The 18392-nt window shown below is 40.7% G+C and overlaps 1 protein-coding gene across 2 annotated transcripts in view; it reads left to right on the forward strand.

Moving 5' to 3' along the window:
* The window catches only part of SERGEF (secretion regulating guanine nucleotide exchange factor), a 255648-nt gene that overhangs the window by 140315 nt on the left and 96941 nt on the right, over positions 1–18392 (forward strand). Inside the window, exon 10 of one of the 2 annotated variants that reach the window (XM_073347361.1) lies at positions 11436–11472. The exons of the other annotated variant lie outside the window; for it this stretch is intronic. Coding sequence (XP_073203462.1) covers positions 11436–11472 — 37 coding nt within the window. The remainder of the gene's footprint in view (positions 1–11435; positions 11473–18392) is intronic. 2 annotated transcript variants of the gene reach the window in all.

Genomic DNA, 18392 nt, shown 5'->3' on the forward strand with positions numbered 1-18392 from the left:
TGAGACCCCTCAAAAGGACCTGATTTTCACAGGGTGAGTGCTTAGTGCTTTCTCTGGCAATTGGACCCCTTTAAAGTGAATCAAGTTGGACACCGGGAAAGTGAGTTATACCAAATCACTAGTCCCTTTTGAAAATCATGACCTTTTGGTTTTGACCCTGGAGGAAGCTACAGACCCAATTTATGATGCTGGGTATTTTTTAAGATAAGGAGTCAAGCCCCTTTAAGGTGTCTGTCTTCAAAAATTACCACTTGATAATGGTGCCTCGTAGTTTGGGTGCTGTTTTTTAATAAATGATGCACATACTTTGGGCTCGTCCAAACAAATAAAAAACATGCAAGAAAAAAGAGAGGCATACCAATGAATCAGTGATTTGAAATAAACTTTTAAAAATAACATCTTGTTCCTTTACCAGATTTGAGTGCTACAAAAGTCCAAGTAAGTCTATGGTGTTAAGTTTCCTTCCAGGTCCTGTGTGCCGAATTCTGCCCTTAGTTACATCCCTGTAAATCCAGAAAAACTCAAGTGAAGTCACTGACGTTAATTAAGGCTTACCCCAGTGTAGGTGAGAGCAGAATTTCCCCGAATGTGTGCACTGCATTCTAGCTGCTCTGTCATTTCTTCTAGGCTAACTAAAATATTCCTAATCCATTATGAATTGACTATAATGGATTATTTTGCAATAAGGAAAAAGATGTAAAACCGAGACTCTTACAGAAAGCCTAAAACTGTTCCTAAATGTTATGCATTTTTAAAAGAACCTTGCAAATAGGCTGCTATACAGAAGCTGATATTTTATAACCAGATATTACACTCACCTTTGTAACTTGTATTTTAGGCTTTTAAATATTGAATAATAGAGTGTGCTTTGACAGAATGTTTGCCTACAGTTATTGCCTAATGGAACCGTTAGCTTCATTAAAGTGGCAGTGATAGAAATTAGCACATTTGGATTGATAATGATGACTTTTATGCTAGTTCTCTAGTTCTATCTATATTTAATACCATAGAAGGAAGATGCTGGAACCCTGTCCTTTTGGCATTCTGCAGGATAGAAGTCTTGAGCTGAAAACATCTGAATAATATGAAGGCAAAGATTTGCTTGCAGGTAGCATAGCAGAGTCAGTAGCTTGTCTAACAATTTTTGAAATATATAGGCTTTGTGTTCCATGTTTTCTTCCTCACATGTGGAAGAGAGAAAGTGTCTGATATGGGAACTTTTGATAACTCTTTGATGACCTTGCAGTTGTAACACCTGTTCATGACAATGAGGCTTAATTATTCTAGCTTCCTCCTTAACACAGCTTCCATGTTGCTTTCAGCTTGTTTAGAATAGAGCAACTAGCTTTCCCTCTGCTTTGAATAACCATGCATCTATTACATGCACTCAGCTGTGTTCACACTCCTTGACTAGAACCTGGCAGAGTGACTGTAAACTGACACTGCTGATTTGTAAAGATCTTTGAGGTATGCCTTGGCAGCATTTTGCCACTTCCCCTCACCCCCTTGACCCTAATTCTGAGGGGTATGTGTACTCTGATCTCAATAGCATTTGTATCTTTGAGTCTGCAGCTGCTCAGGCCTTTCTAGAAATGGGTACAGAACTTGCTTCCTCTTGACATTTCGGTTCATCTGTCCCCACTTCAAAACAGACACAACTCCTCTGTCCCCTCCAAGTTTTTTTTTTAGTCTGACCACTCTTCTCCCCACATTTTGATTCTTGAAATTCAGGGCAGGGACCGTGTCCTCATTTGTGATCATTTTTGCCTAGCACAATGGGATCGTGATCCTGACTGGGGACTGAGCACTGTATCAGTTACAGAACCTTTCATTCTTCCTCTCCATTTCAGTGTTTGTTCTCCTTGCTTAGAGTTTTAAGAGGTGCTTTATAAATCACTTCAAAAAATATTTTGTTGCTTTTGGATTAATGCTGTCTCCAACTCCCACAAACATTCAAGACCCAGATTGCACCCAGACTGTCACAGAGGGATAGCAGAAAGGGGAATTTTGCATCTCCTGCGCAAATTAGGCAATATTCTGCAGTGAATTTCTCTGTATGTCTGCAGTGAGGAGGTGGGCTTGGGACTGGTTGTGGGGATGGACACAGGCTATGGCCAGCTGGTCTGTAAACTATGCTGATCTACTGATCAAACCCCGTTAATGTTTGGGAGGTTTCCTGCTTCCAGGTTAGTTGAGAGGATAGGGCCAGGATTTAATCCCTTGCAGTATTCTCTACCCCAGCAAAGGCCCATGTGCTTGGGCTTTGTGTGATGGACAAGCATTTGGCCCATTGTCTGAGTAAGGAACGTTTTCTGCCAGGTTGAAATAACAAAGCCTCACTTTAAATTTTATTATGACTCCCCCTTTGTAACAAAGCTAGAAATTGTATTTCAATAAACGAAAGATTAGATTGGCAGAAAATAGCAAACACAGAGAAAAGACTGTCAAATCTCATGATTATTTGGCCCTCACAATTTTCCACTGACATTCCCAGCAGCAGGGAATGGCATTAAACTGCTGCTCTGGGTGGGGTTATACCCTTGTGCGGCTAGCTTGTATTGCAATAAACTACATTTAGCCTGGGACTAACCAAGGAAAGTGACCAGGTTAGCAAGCTGCCTCTCCTTATCCATCAGGAGTCAAGTGATCTGGAAGAGGAACACAAAGTTCCTAGTGAAGGATCATTGGAAGCAAGACAGCTTCACTAATTATATTCAGTTCCTCCCCCTTTCCCCATATCAGTGGAATTCTGCATACAAAATGTGGTTAGTCAGTATGTGTCAAACAGTACAAATCAGTTACAATACATTAATTAAGGGCATGAAGGAACAGCACTAGGAAAGAATGATTATACCATATTATATAAACCTTGATCTTTAGTCATCTGCAATCTCTCTGTCAACTCTTATCATTCCCTTTTGGCTTCTAATCCCTGGAGGAATAAAGTCTTTCTTTGCTTCTGGCCTTGCTGGTTTCCTTAATGAGACAAGATCTGTCAAGGAGATCATGTCACTCTGTGGTCAAACATCTATATCAAATCTTAGATGAAAGAGTGCCTTTGTGCTCACCTTTTTGATCTTCTCTCCTCCCCTTTCTTCATGCCACAGGGTACTGTCTGTAGAATAACCATCCCTTAATGTACTAAAAATCAGAATGCAGTGACTACCATCTAAATGAAAGTCCTTAAACTTCATGTCTTCATTCAGGTTTAGAAATCCTATAGTACAGTGGTTTTCAAACTTTTTAGGCCGTGTACCCCTTTCCAAATAATATAATCTACTGGGCCCCCCATCTGAGATAGGGTCATAATATACTTATGAATAGATTGCCAAGTCTTACTGAATTAAATGTATTGTCCGTCATTACAGGATTTTACTGACGTACCCCCTAATGAGAGCTGGTGTACCCCTAAGGGTATGCGTACCTCAATTTGAAAACCACTGCCATAGTATAGTATAATCTTTCCCCTGAAGGGAAGTGCTGGAGGCCCCCATATCCAAGGACTTTTAAAAGCTGATGTACTGAGGGAGCATTCCTGTACTGGCTGGGCCATGGGCTAGATGACTTAATAGTTCCTTTCCGCTTAGACATCTGTCATTGGAAAAATAATGTAGAGGCCTGCTAAAGGTATTTAGGGTTATTATCATGGAATGTTACACAGTTCTTTGAAGCTGAGTAGAGCATAGGTTCACAGCTATCTCTTGTCTGAATTGCCATGGTCAATGCTCAAAAGCTTTGGAGGCTCATTCTGGGTAAGTGCCAATATGTTCAGAAGCTTGTCCAGGCTGCTTGAGATCTTCTCTCTTTCACCACTCACATCACCATGTCCAGCTTTCTTTCTCCCTCCTCCTAACCCACCACACTGTCCCTTTTCCCTCTTTACAGCTCCAGTCTTTCCTCCTCAACAGGTCTCTGACTTGATGCCCTCTCACAGGGGAGAATTGAGAGAGAGAGAGAGAGAGAGAGGAAGGATGCTTTAGTAGTTAGGGCACTAAGGGCCTCTGAAGACCCCGAGTTCTATTCCTTCCTCTGTCACCTTAGAAAGTCACCTAGTCTTTCTGTGCCTCCGTTTCCCATCTGTAAAATGCATAGCTCTTCTCTACCTTACAGGGATGCTGGGAGGATAAATACAGTAAAGATTGTGAGGCACTCAGATGCCATGGTGATGGAGGTAATATACGTATCTAAAATAGATCCTTCCATCCAGGACCCAGGAAAGGAAAAACAGAGAACTCCCCTTAACTTTTTTTTTCTTCCTCACATTTTGCGTGATCCTCAAAAGCCTCTGATTTGTTTCCATCCCCCTCTCATAGTATCTTATCAATTTAATAATTACATATTTTAACTTACTTATTTTTGGTATGTTTATACTCAGCTGTGCTACCTTGTGCCACCAGATCTCACCAACTAACTTGAGTTGCTCAGTAAATCAGAGCATAATGAGTAGGAACATCAAGGAACACAAAATGCTACAGGATGTGGTGGCGTTAGCTGGCTGTCTGGGTTAAGGAGTCACTGTGCTGCTGATATCACATTGTCACACTTTGCTGCTGATTATCCAGCACATTATCAATGATCTACAACCTCTCCTGGAAAATGATCCCTCACTCTCCCAGACCTTGGGAGACAGGCGAGTCCTTGTTTACAGACAGCCCCCTAACCTGAAGCAAATACTCACCAGCAACTACACACCATACCACAGAAACACTAACCCAGGAACCAATCCCTATAGCAAACCTCATTGCCTACTCTGTCGCCATATCTACTCTAGCGACACCATCAGAGGACCCAACTACATCAGCCACACCATCAGAGGCTCATTCACCTGCACGTCTACTAATGTTATCTATGTCATCATGTGCCAGCAATGCCCCTCTGCCATGTACATTGGCCAAACCGGACAGTCCCTACGTAAAAGAATAAATGGACACAAATCGGACATCAGGAATGGTAACATACAAAAGCCAGTAGGAAAACACTTCAATCTTCCTGGACATTCTATAACAGATTTGAAAGTAGCCATACTTGAACAAAAAAACTTCAGAAACAGACTTCAAAGAGAAACAGCAGAACTAAAATTCATTTGCAAATTTAACACCATTAATTTGGGCTTGAATAGGGACTGGGAGTGGCTGGCTCATTACAGAAGCAGCTTTGCTTCTCCTGGAATTGACACCTCCTCATCTATTGTTGGGAGTGGACTACATCCACCCTAATCAAATTGGACTTGTCAATACTGGTTCTCCACTTGTGAGGTAACTCCCTTCTCTTCATGTGTCAGTATATTTATGTCTGCATCTGTAATTTTCACTCCATACATCTGAAGAAGTGGGGTTTTTACCCACGAAAGCTTATGCTCAAATAAATCTGTTTGTCTTTAAGGTGCCACCGAACTCCTTGTTGTTTTTGTGGATACAGACTAAGACGGCTGCCCCCTGATACTGTGCTGCTGATGTCTTTCAGATGTGATGTAGAGCAGGAGATCTGATTGTATGTGACCATTAAAGATCCCTGGGCTTGTTTAATAGGAGTTATTGGTGTTAACACTGAGGAGTCAGCTAAATTTCAGCATGAATAGTTAGGTTCCATCTGGTTGCTTCTGCAGTTTCAGTTGGAAATGCCTTTCCTTGTCTCAAAGGTGTGTTGTGAGCCTTGATTAGTTGTTTGTGTATTGCTTTGAAATCTTTCTGATATATAGAGATTAAAATACGTTTATATGCATGTGAACAACTACTAAAACACTCTCAGATAGTGTTTTGGGTTTTTTTGGTAGAGGAGAGATTTTAGTTTGAAGGGGGTTGCGTTGTCTAATATTCCAGAGGGCTTCAATAACTGTGAGAGATTGATTCTGACTCTCTGTTAAGAATTGTGATCTTTTTTTGTCTGTTTAAATATACAGCGTAACATAATTGCCCAACTGGAAAACAATATTGTGTGCAGAAGCTCCATATCTTCTTGACTTCAACGTATTTATCTATCCTCCAGGAATATGCAGATGTGTGCTAGAGTTTCATTTCTTCTGCAACACAGAAAAAAGGCCAAGTAGCTGAAAAATTATGGCTGTTGCAGTACATACCAGCATTGTGTTACAAAACTATAGTCATTGCTGAATTAGTTGCACCTAATATAAGTGTGTGTTATGTCTTTGGTGATCCCATTCTCCCTTGCTGGCATCTCACTTACCAACAAAACATAAATTCTGACTCCTACTAATAGTTTTTTTACGTTTGGTGATTATTGTCTAATTTGAGGTGGGAGGGTTATATTTTAAGAGGCTGACGTGCTGTCTGGGATGCTCACAAGACGACCCTGCACTTCAAGTTGAAGCAGACAGGAGCCTTGGTTCACCTCTGGGTTATGCTGTCTTCTGTTAGAATGAAGCAAGATGTCCAATCTAGCCGGGGTTCTGCAAGAGGCAGGCACAGCCTTCAGTGAGAGACAGGGATATGGCAGCAGTGCCTGAGGGATGCACTGATTCAGAGAATCCCTTAGGAAGATTTTCCCAGTGGGGCTCCTAGTGGAATCCAGGCTACATTTTAAAGTGATTGTGATGGGTTGGATCACAGAAACCCCCTTGGAGTTGCCAACTGATATGCCAAGACTACTTCTGCCCCTGCCTTCCCTGCCCTCCCAGCTTGGGACTTCAGTGCCCTGCCTGGTTTCTGCCAGACCCACTAGCCTGCTGCAAACCCAGACCGAGGTCTGAACCACGTCCCCTAACAGCTGTAGGCTTAAACTGAAAGCAGGTTAAGAAGCGTTCCTGTCTTTAACACTCAGATGCCCAACTCCCAATGGGGTCCAAAGCCCAAATAAATCCGTTTTACCCTGTATAAAACTTATACAAGGTAAACTCATAAATTGTTCACCCTCTATAACACTGATAGAGAGATATGCACAGCTGTTTGCCCCCCCCCCCACTATTAATACATACTCTGGGTTAATTAATAGGTAAAAAGTGATTTTATTAAATACAGAAAGTAGGATTTAAGTGGTTCCAAGTAGTAACAGACAGAACAAAGTGAATTACCAAGCAAAATAAAATAGAACACGTAAGTCTATGTCTAATACAGTAAGAACTCTGAAAACAGATAAAAACCTCACCCTTAGAGGAATTCCAGTAAGCTTCCTTTTACAGACCAGACTTCTTCTAGTCTGGGTCCAGCAATCACGCACACCCCCTGTAGTTACTGTCCTTAGTTCCAGTTTCTTTCAGGTATCCTTGGGGGTGGAGGGGCTATCTCTTTAGCCAGCTGAAGACAAAATGGAGGGGTCTCCCACGGGCTTAAATAGACTTTCTCCTGTGGGAGGAGACCCCCTCCTCTCTCCTATGCAAAGTCCAGCTCCAAGATGTATTTTTGGAGTCACCTGGGCAAGTTACATGTCCATGCATGACTTAGTTTTACAGGTAGCAGCCATTGCCCACATGGTATCTTGAATGTCTCCAGGAAGACTTCTTATGTGGATTGGGGCCTTCCAACATCCATTGTTCGTTAAATGCTTCTTGATTGGGCATTTAACTTGCAATTTCCTTTCTAAAGAAGCTGACCAAATGCCTTAGTAAGGTTATTTAAAATCAAACAAGTATACAGCCAATATTCATAACTTCGAATACAACAATGACACATGCATACAAATAGGATGAATATATTCAGTAGATCATAACCTTTACAGAGATGGGTTACATGGCATATGTAGCATAAAACATATTCCAGTTATGTCATATATATACATTCATAAGCATATTTCCATAAAGCCTTATGGGGTGAACTGTCACAGTGACGTCACCCTGGGCTAGGGCAGCAGTGCAAACATCCTGTGCTTTCCTGTTGGGTGAATTCCCCACTGGAGCACAGAGACTGCTGCTGCTACCAGGGTTGCCATGTCTCTGCCCTGTGCTAGTGAGGGCAAATCAAGGTGACTGCCAATAGCCTAGTCTATGCATGGGACTTGCCTTGATAACAGTGATTGGTGGCACAGCGGCTGTTTCCACCAGTGCAGTTTTCCCCTGCTTGAAAAAGGTTGCACTGGTGTAAATTGTTGCTTATAGTGGGTTGTCTCATATGCATTAGGAGATGGCACTGGTGCAGCGACACAAGTGGTTAGTCACCAATGGCTATAAAGTGGGCAAATTACCAGGGTAGACAAGGCCTATAATGCAGTGAACTCTGTTTTTGCTGCTGCCTTCCACTGTGGCAGATTCCCATAAACCCTGGTAAACTAGGTAGTGGATGGCTGTGTAGTGTAGGCAGAGATTCTCAGAGTGCTGCTGTTGGTGGCAGTTGTATGAGTGGATTACAAAACAGTGAGTGATCACCAGCTTGCTTTATTTATCTGTCAGAGTTGCAGACTGGATAATTGTTGTTGTTAGGTATTGGAACAAAATGCCTCTTTCGCGGAGCTGTCACACATTCTAAACAGCGTGTTCTGTTTTGAACACATGGCATTTCCAGTGGGGCTATTAGTTCTAAATATACAAGACCTACAGAAGCAGGGTGAACAGCCTGTTTCATAGAACTATCTGAAACAGTGTTTGTGTTCAGTGTACTTTGTACAGAAATATGAGATTAGGTAGCTCATGCTTCACACTGATTTTGTTAGCGGCAGCTTTAATATCCCATTTTTCATCATGCAGTGAAGACACAGAATTTGCTGTTTTGATTTTTTTCCCCATCGAGTCTTCACATGCATTTCCATGAGCAGATCTTGTTTCCATGGCATCAGCTTTTAAACCCCATCATTGGTGGGCTGCATTAGCCAATGAAAACACACAAAAAATCAATACTGCTATAATGTATGGCCCTGTTGCACGAAGAGTGCAATAATACAGCGATATGTTATGCATTTTAGTATGCCAGTGCTTGAAGCTCTGAGTAGCTGTAACACTGCAAGATAGAAGTTTCACAGCTACTTTGCTAGTACCGTTCCAAGGCCATTGTTTTCTCTGAGTCCTTATATATTAATTGTTCCAGAAAATGAGATTCATCACAAAATGCATGATGCCTTTTAAAACTATTTGTTTTTCTTATTGCAGTTTTCCCAACCCAGACGCTTCCATTTCTTGGCTCAATACATTCAAACCAGAGGAGATTTGTTGAATCTCAGCTGTCAACTTTATTCGTACAGCATCTATGAAATAAAATTCCAGGATTGTCCGTCACTCTGTATGTCACTCTGAAGCCTAGAATGTCTGAGTCAGTGTGAAGTAATGGAAACAGCTACAAGTATGGCTGAGAGTGCTTATTGTTCAGAGTATCATCAGGTTCAGTCATCACTGGGATTTGTGGTTTGTTACCATCCTATTTTTAAGTTCTCGGTCATGTTGACTTGATGAATTACACCCATGTGACAGTAAGGTAATAGCTATTGTGGTAAACTCAGGACAGATGGCTGCAAGGAGTGGGAGGGGGGATAGAAAATAGTCCCAGGAGGTTAAAAGGCCCTCCTCCCTATTAACTGAGGAGGGGTGACTACAGGTCAATCAGGTTCAGCTGAGAAGGGGTTACTAGAGATCAATTAGGATCAACTGAGAGGGAGTTGCCTGAGGTCAATTAGGATCAGCTGATTCCAACTAAGGGCCGCCTGAGACCTTTTTAAACCCTCCCTTGTTGGGAGAAGGGGAGGAAAGAGAGAGAGGAGGAGTCAAGCTACCAGTAGACAAGTAGCAGCAAGGGACAAGCCTCTCTAGGAGGGAAGGCTGCATTCCATCCCATAAGGGAGAAAAACAAACCCAAACCACTGGCTGAGAAAAGGACAGACTGCCCCTGTGCAGCCAAGAAGGACTGTTTACGCAAGCCCGTCTCACCAAAGCTAAAACAGCTGAGGCTGGTGAGACCGAGAAGGTGCCTTGCCACACTATGTAATGCCAAGAGTCTGAGACCAGTGTGATATCGGAGGTAATTCAACAAGACACCATTGTTACTCTACAGCTAATTTTCATGCAACAGATTCATTGGTTGTATGAGGGAGACTGCACATATGGTGGTTTACTTGGTCCAACTGCCACAACATGGGCTTTCAGCTACTAGTTAGCTAATAATAAGGTGTTTTCATGTCACAGTTGTGCTGTTTTGCATATTCAGTACCCGTGATCATAGCGTTTACTTCTAACATAATGATTCAAGACTGGATGTCATAGACATATGCTAGCTCAACCCAAAAATATTATTATTAATATTTAAATATTATATAGAAGAGTAGAGTTTGATTGCCGTTTATTCTGGTTAGTTCAGTAACCTCAGAGATTAGCAGTGAATTTCCAGATTTATTATTAACTGGGTGTATGGGTTCCTTTCCTGGTGATTTACTTGGTCAAAAGGTTAAAACTAGAAGGAAGTAATTAAAAGAACCTTTTATCTAGTGAAGTCCACATGATGTCTGATAGATGATTGCGGCCATCAGTCAATATTCCAGAAGAATGCAGGGGTAGCACTACGTGCCTGCAGTGGGTATGGTCCACTGAAGGAATGAGTATTAAATTATTAGGGATTAAATTAGGATATGGAACTTGGTCACTGAGATTCCCTGACATGTGTGACAGTAGCTCATGCATTTTCCATCTTCATAGCAGCAGCAAAAATTAAAAAAAGCTTTGTGGGTACATGTCACTGTTGACTTTAAAGTCCTGGGCAGAGAAAAAGAGAGAGAGAGAGAGGTGGAGGGGAACCTTTTAAAATATAGATCACACTTTTATCACAGATCATCAGGACAGAATTCATTTCAAATTGACATGGGGGAAAATTTCAGCCAAATTAGCTGCTTTCAGGTGAGTTTGTGGTGCTGCCTTTAACAAATAAGCTAAAAAAAGAATTGCATTGCTCTTTAAGCTATACAAATTACAAAAAAAATTCTGAGTTTAATGCTGGTGGAAGGAGCATTATGAAATCTGCATTACGAAATCCTTTGCAGTACATGTCCTCTCCTCCAGATGAGGACAGGGGGGATGGAATCACTGGAAGCTTCACCGCACAGCCCTGCCAATATGCCTCAGTGCTGTTCAGGAAATATCAATAGCTGTGAATGGCTGAGAAGGAAATTAGATCTTCATTGTCCATTTGATTCCTGATCTTTCTCCCTTTGACTCTGATCCCCAAAAGACTTATGCTTGTGCTTAGTTTTTGTGCACAAATAGTCCTGTTGATACAAGTGCATAATGTTAAGGTCTTTGCAGATCTGTGGTCTACCTTATGAAAAAGGATAGAAGTACCAATTGTGATTTTGGTTGTCTTTTTTTAATGTAAACAGTTGTTCATTAACAAATGAAGTGAGACCACTAATGAAATTTTCTCCGAAATGTACAGTAGTATACTTCAAACTTAATTTTACATTGTACAAACCACAATTGTTTTTCAGCCTGTTGTGGTTGTCTTGGTCCAAGTACTGTATCTACTTAAACTTGTCCGCAGATTCTCTTTCATTCATTCACATTTCTTTTGCAGATTGCATGTGGCTCAGAGCATAATCTGGCAGTAGTTGGTAAGTAGCTTAATTTTATATCAAATGCTATGGTTGCTTTTTTTTTCTCATTTGTAAGTAGCACAAGATTAAAAGAAAATGTACCCAATGAATTATTGCAGAATGCTTGGTAGAGCGGAATATGGTAGCAGAAAGGAGGAAACAATCCATTTGTATTGGTGAGAAAAAAAATCTGAAATATAAAAAGCACTGGTAATCATGATAGCTGGATAGCACTTTTCAATGCTCTTGCTGACTAGCTACAGAGAAAGGGAGAGAGGGGAGTTAATGAGTGTAACAGCAAAATTAATTTAAGGAGTCCTAGGACATATTTTACAATTGAACCATTAAAGCATGAAGTCTCAAATTCAAAGGAGCAGCTGATCTTGGTTAAAAAGTGGTAAACATTTTAAGTGAAATATTTCATGGAAAAATTCTTGTAGTTTTTGTTGAAATTTTGAAAATGTTTAAAATGTCAGCCAGCTTTATTTAGCATATATAGTACCTCTCCACTTAAATGTGGCTCCTATAGTAATGGTGAAAGGTTCTAGGCCTAACACCAATGGAAAGATAATCCTGTTTTCCAGTACCAGAAATAATCAGATCCTGAATTTCTACTGACTTCACAGGATACCTGCTGATGTGCACTGGGACCGAAGCCCCATGATTATAATTATAGTAATTATTAATACCCAGTTCTTATATAGCACAATTTCCATCAGTAGATGTTGAAATGCTTTTACAAAGGAAGTCAGTATCATTAGCCTGCTTTTTACAGATGGAGAAACTGAGGCCCAGAGAGAGGAGATGTGACTTACTCAAGATCGGCCAGTAGCAGAGCTGTAAATTAAACCCAGGGCACCTGAGTCCCAGTCCAGTGCCCTAGCCGCTAGGCCACACTCCTCTACTGGTTCAGGCTTTAAGGTGTTAAACAAGGAATTTGCCTAATTGTGACACTAAATGAGGAATCAGTGGGAGTCATGCCCTCCAGTATCCAAACATACATCCTTGTGTATCCTGTAAAATCAGAGCAAGTCTGGTAGTTACCCAGATAGACTATGAATATAATAGTTTTTATCCGAAAATATTTTGTGTGTGTTTTACAAAAATAGGGTCATGACTTATCCATTTTAGGTCCAAGCAGCCCATTTTATTTAGTACAGACTTTTTTTTTTTTTTGAAAAGAAAGATTCTTTGGATGAACGGGTTTTCTGAGTCGTATCTGTCCATCTGCCTGTGATGGGGTGGACTATGCCCTGCGGAGGCCTCAGTGTCCAGCCATATCTATCCCAGGAAAGGAACAGTAGAGGAGTCCTCCAAGCAGCCAATCAGGGCCCAGGAGGGCCATATAAAAGGAGCAGCAGACAGTCAGTTCCTTACTGGTGTTAGAGGGGTGGTGCTCCTGGCTGGCCAAAGGGAACTGCAGCACCATGGATAGCTCAGTGCTGGCAGGGAACCGGACAGCGAGGAAGAGCTGTTAACAGGCTGGCTGCTGGGCCTGAACTTAGGTGAGCCCTGAGGTAAGGTGAAGCTTGGGCGAAGGTTGGGGCTGTGGGAAAGTGGCCCAGGGAACTGAAAACACTGTAGTTAAAGGGACATGGCTGAGACCTGGAGTAGTTGGTGGGCCTGGGTTCCCCCAGAGGGTACTGGGGAACTGGCCTACAACCAGACAGCAAGAAATCCCAGAAGGAGAACTGTAGTGGCCCAGCTGGAGACTGGAGCCGGAGTACATCAAGAGGGCAAAACCATTGCTTCCATGGAGGAAGCCCTGGGGGCACGGCCAGATACCAGGGCCAGGACTATTTAAAGACCGCAGGCAGACCTGATGAGAAGGGGTGCTTGCGAGAGGTGGGTGCCATGCCCTTACACTGCCCCTTTGCACCTAATGAATGGAATGTCTGTAATAGCTCCCTTGAGCTCCCGCTCACCTCCACAGGAATCATTACTGCATATCTTTGAAAATTGGCTATTTGATACGTGATGCACATTCATGTACTGTTTTCAAGGAGGTATTTATTTCATGTTGGGGTCTTGATTCTAGATTCATAAACCATCTACAGAGCACATTTTGGACACAGCATATAATTGCAAAAAGAAAAGGAGTACTTGTGGCACCTTAGAGACTAACCAATTTATTAGAGCATAAGCTTTCGTGAGCTACAGCTCACTTCCTCAGATGCATATCGTGGAAACTGCAGCAGGCTTTATATATACACAGAGAATATGAAACAATACCTCCTCCCACCCCACTGTCCTGCTGGTAATAGCTTATCTAAAGTGATCATCAGGTGGGCCATTTCCAGCACAAATCCAGGTTTTCTCACCCTCCACCCCCACACACAAATTCACTCTCCTGCTGGTGATAGCCCATCCAAAGTGACAACTCTTTACACAATGTGCATGACAATCAAGTTGGTGTGTGGGGGTGGAGGGTGAGAAAACCTGGATTTGTGCTGGAAATGGCCCACCTGATGATCACTTTAGATAAGCTATTACCAGCAGGACAGTGGGGTGGGAGGAGGTATTGTTTCATATTCTCTGTGTATATATAAAGCCTGCTGCAGTTTCCACGATATGCATCTGAGGAAGTGAGCTGTAGCTCACGAAAGCTTATGCTCTAATAAATTGGTTAGTCTCTAAGGTGCCACAAGTACTCCTTTTCTTTTTGCGAATACAGACTAACACGGCTGTTACTCTGAAGCATATAATTGATTATCCTTGTATGATAAATCTTATTATGAACTATTCAATCTGATTAATTCTACTGACTATGGGAAGGTATCTCCCCCCGCCCCCCCCAACCAGTTGTTCATTGTCACATGCCCTTGCTGATTAGGGACTCGGGTGCTGTTGAAAGCCAACTAGCAATCTGAAAACTCACATTGGGCTTCTCACTGAATTTATGGACTGAAAATTTAGCTAGTAGCAGATTTCTCCAGTGCAAGTGAAAGCAAAGTATTGGGTTTAACCCTTATCTCCCTGTCCCTCCCAATGTCCTCTTAGTAAATAATCTTCTGCCACATAGAGATAATCTCAAAAATAAATATGCAGGCAAAAGAAATACCTTTGAAACAACTAGCAGGAAATTTAATGTCAATTGTGTAAAGATTTTACATACCTAATTTCATGCCCTGTGAGTACACTCACAGACTTCTGTAGGAATGTTCTCAGAGCATAAAGTTAAGGATATTTTTATTGTGACATCACAACAGAAATATTTTGTTGCTGTTTTTTTTTAAACTTAAAGCATTATGGTAAGACCTACTTGTGCGGTGAATTTTTAAAAAATACTTTTAAAAAAGTTGAATTTTGTGGAAAGGATTATTTTTTCCAACCTTTCATAACTTGTTGCTAGTTCAAAATGGCCAATCTTTTCACTAGTTAAATACATCTCGCAATCTATAATAAATATGTATGTTTGATTGTACAGTTTTTCAATAGCATTTATAATAGAGACTTTAATGAGCACTGATAAATAATCTATGCTTTATTAGTAGATTTCCAAACACTTACCCTGCATGGATTTCAAATAAAAAAAAACCCATAAACTTTCTGTAGTAAAAGAAATATATAAATTAAAAACAGCCCCAAACCCTAGAATATTAAAGCAATTTCAATTCTGAAAGCATGCATACACGCACTTTATAGGCAAACACATACTGTGTGTGTTTTTGTTTGTATCTTCCTTTTAAGTCAAAACATTTCCTTTGAGACCCAGAAAATACATTTTACATTAATTTCTTAAACTTAGTGAAGAAATTGTTCCTCCTAGTCTTGTTGATAGTGCAAATTATCTTGAATAGGTCTATTTGGCAGCTAATTTTCCTTCCATGTTACTATGGACAGTCTATCGTCATGTGTGATTTTGTGCCTCTTCATAGGTAGTTTATTTGATGTATTACTTCCCTGTTTTTCCTCCATTAAAGTTTTTTCCCTCCTCTCCCCTATAGGGTTGTTAATAAGCCCCAGTCTTATAAAGAGATTTACGCAGGTGGACTGTTTGCTCTTAGTGGATCTTTTGTAGAATTGAGGCCATAGACCCTTCTCCTATTAAAGTGAATGGGAGTTTAGCTATTGACTTCAAGGACCCAATCTCACACTGCTGTTGTTGGGTAAATGGGGAGACCTTCTCTTCTAATCTGGTCATTAGGTGACCGTTAACGTTATAGAAATGTGAGAGACTGTGATTTGCCATATCATGTACTAATTTGAATCTTGGGAGTTTGAAATACTAGCTACGATGTGGAAAATTGTGATTTTTTTCATGCTAACTTTTTAATAGAAATGTTCACATTTTTGTTTTCAGTGATGTTTTTTGTGTGTGGGGGCGAGGAGTCTCATGACATGGAGTTTTGTCATTAAAATCATGCAGCTGTGAATTTTTGCATGTTCATGTGACCCTTTGCTTGAACAAGGATTCACATTTTCACATGGATCCAAAAATAATATTTGTAAATATTGGGCAACTTTCTGTCTTGTATTTCCAAAATGCTCTCAGTGCTCACATTTTCAGTTTTGTTAGGAAGTTTTCACAGAAAGTTGTCAATGAAGTTCACAATGAAAGATGACATTTTAACCTTGTATGAGAAGGTGTTAAACTTATGATACTGAGGAAGATATGATCAATAACATCTAAGGTCATGATGGATCATGCCATGATCTTTGCATGATACAACCATGTTCACAGTAGTGATGCTCAGCATGGGCTTAAAATTTGCAGGATTGGGGGACTAAAACCTTCAAACCCCTGAAAAAATTATATAATGAGACTTCTTCTGTACATGGAAGCATGGAAGTTGTGTGTTTGTGAGGATGAGCTATATTACAGATTTTTCTCTCTGTGGGGCTATGTTCTAAACATATGTTTTCTAAGAGAATAATTATCCTGAAATAGAACACTTGACATACTACATGTGGGATGTAGAATAATCAAGCAATATAAGTTTGTAAATGTGAAGTTGTTGTGAACATATGCATGTCTTTACTGCATTGTGAAGTACAAGTTTGAAGGTGGAGTGCCTCCAGCATCAAAGAAGTGTAGACGTCTTATTAAATTAACAGGTCCCGATATGTTTACTGCTTTTGTTAAATAGTTGTACAATTTTCCTAATGTAAGCATAAACATAATGTGTTTTCACTCCAATTTTCCTTCCTCTCCTCTATCATTTTACTCTATCCTCCTTGTGTAGTGAGTTATAAACAGGTCAATCCATTAAAAGATCGCAGTATTTTTGGCTTCCAGAATCCATTAAAAGATAATATAATTTGTTTTGGCTTCTTCTTGGAGAAATCAGCTTTCCTCATTTGTATAATTTTAATAAAAGATATAACTTTTAGAAAGAAGGGAAGTAAGACAACAAGACTTTAGGATGCAGAAGGGAAAATATTTATTTTTAAAAAGCAGATTTAAAAGCATACTGCTAACTCCCAGGTTGAAGGAGCTCCTTAAATCTAGGCACTAAGACTTGATAGTGAAGTATATAAAATATGAAGTTTATTGATCATGTCTGTACAGGATGAATAGTCAAATAGCACTCACTAAACTTCCAGGTCAAATCCTCAGCTGTTGAATTGCAAAGGAAATCACTGGAGCTACAGAAATTGATGCCAGCTGGTTCTGGTCCCCAAAGTCCTGTCCCAGCATGACTTGGACTTCTACAAACTGGGGTAGAAGGTGGGCCATCTAGGGTGGGCCATTCTTTAATAGTTCCAGAGTTCTGGATAGGAAGACATCACAAACCATCAGAATAGTATTTATGATCCTTTTATTACATGCTACAGGTTGAAACTGAATTCGTCTCCCTTGAACTGTTTTTTCTCTTGCAAACGTTCACTGGTTATCTGTTGTTGTAGGGTTATTCACAGTGGTTGAACTACTGACATTGAGTATGGTGACATTGAGTGTCACACGTACTGGACTGCTGCAAAACTAAACTAGTTGCTGCACAATTAAAACAAGACTGTGTCTGTGGAACACATTTTCTCCCTGGTCCTCTTTCTGATGACAAGTAAAATACTGTAGCCCCTGCTACAGTATATTGAAGTTACGTTTCCAGTAGAAAACCAGACTTGAAAGGTTTAAGTATAGCTGAAATGGTGCTCTGGAAATGTTAAGATCAATAAAACTAACTAGAGCTGGATGTGGTGGAGGAAGGCACAATACAGCTTTCCCACTAAGTTCTACCAGTGTAAAAAAGATCTATGGCACAACAACGTTCCCAGTCCTTCAGTCTGTCTCAAGCAAAGACTGACGGTCTCATTGAGTTCTGCAGTGGGTTTTGTGATTGTCCACTAGGGATTAAGTCCTTGTCTACAATAAACATTTCCCCGCTAAATTTTTCCTCCAGTGCTGCTCCACCAGTGGTAGTAGAAGTGGGAGGTTTAATGTAGACAAGATGCCAGTGACCACTGGCATTTTTACCACCATGTCAGCTAGACCCCCTTTGAGCTAGTTCAGATGCCACAGGTATAAAAAGAACCCAGCAGCTTCTCTGCTACAGCTTCTGTTGTTGCTGGTGGCTGTTGAGGTGCCCAGATGGAAAATTCTGTGGAGAAGAGGCCAGTGGAGATATTTTGTAACATGCAATCTCCAAACCTTCTTTCATCTCTGTGAAAAGTAAGGTTTGATTCCATGTCTTCTGAAAGATAGCTATGTTTTAATCAGGCAAAATGTTCAGTGATATTGGAGGGCCTGACTTTCACAATTGGTCACATCTAATTGCGCACCTAATTTTTGCATCCATGGCTGCATACACAATTGGCCATTTGCAAACCCAAACAGATGCCTGACCAGTCATTTTCAGTAGATTAACTGTGCACATACAACTGTGATAGCTGCACAAAATGCAAATTTTTAAAACCTGTGTCTAACTTTCCAGAGTACAGTGGTATCTTACAGAAAAAGGATCAGATTTATCTCTACTGCCAGAGTGAGGCATTTT

Source organism: Lepidochelys kempii, chromosome 6, assembly GCF_965140265.1.
Source record: "Lepidochelys kempii isolate rLepKem1 chromosome 6, rLepKem1.hap2, whole genome shotgun sequence".
Taxonomy (NCBI): Eukaryota; Metazoa; Chordata; order Testudines; family Cheloniidae; genus Lepidochelys; species Lepidochelys kempii.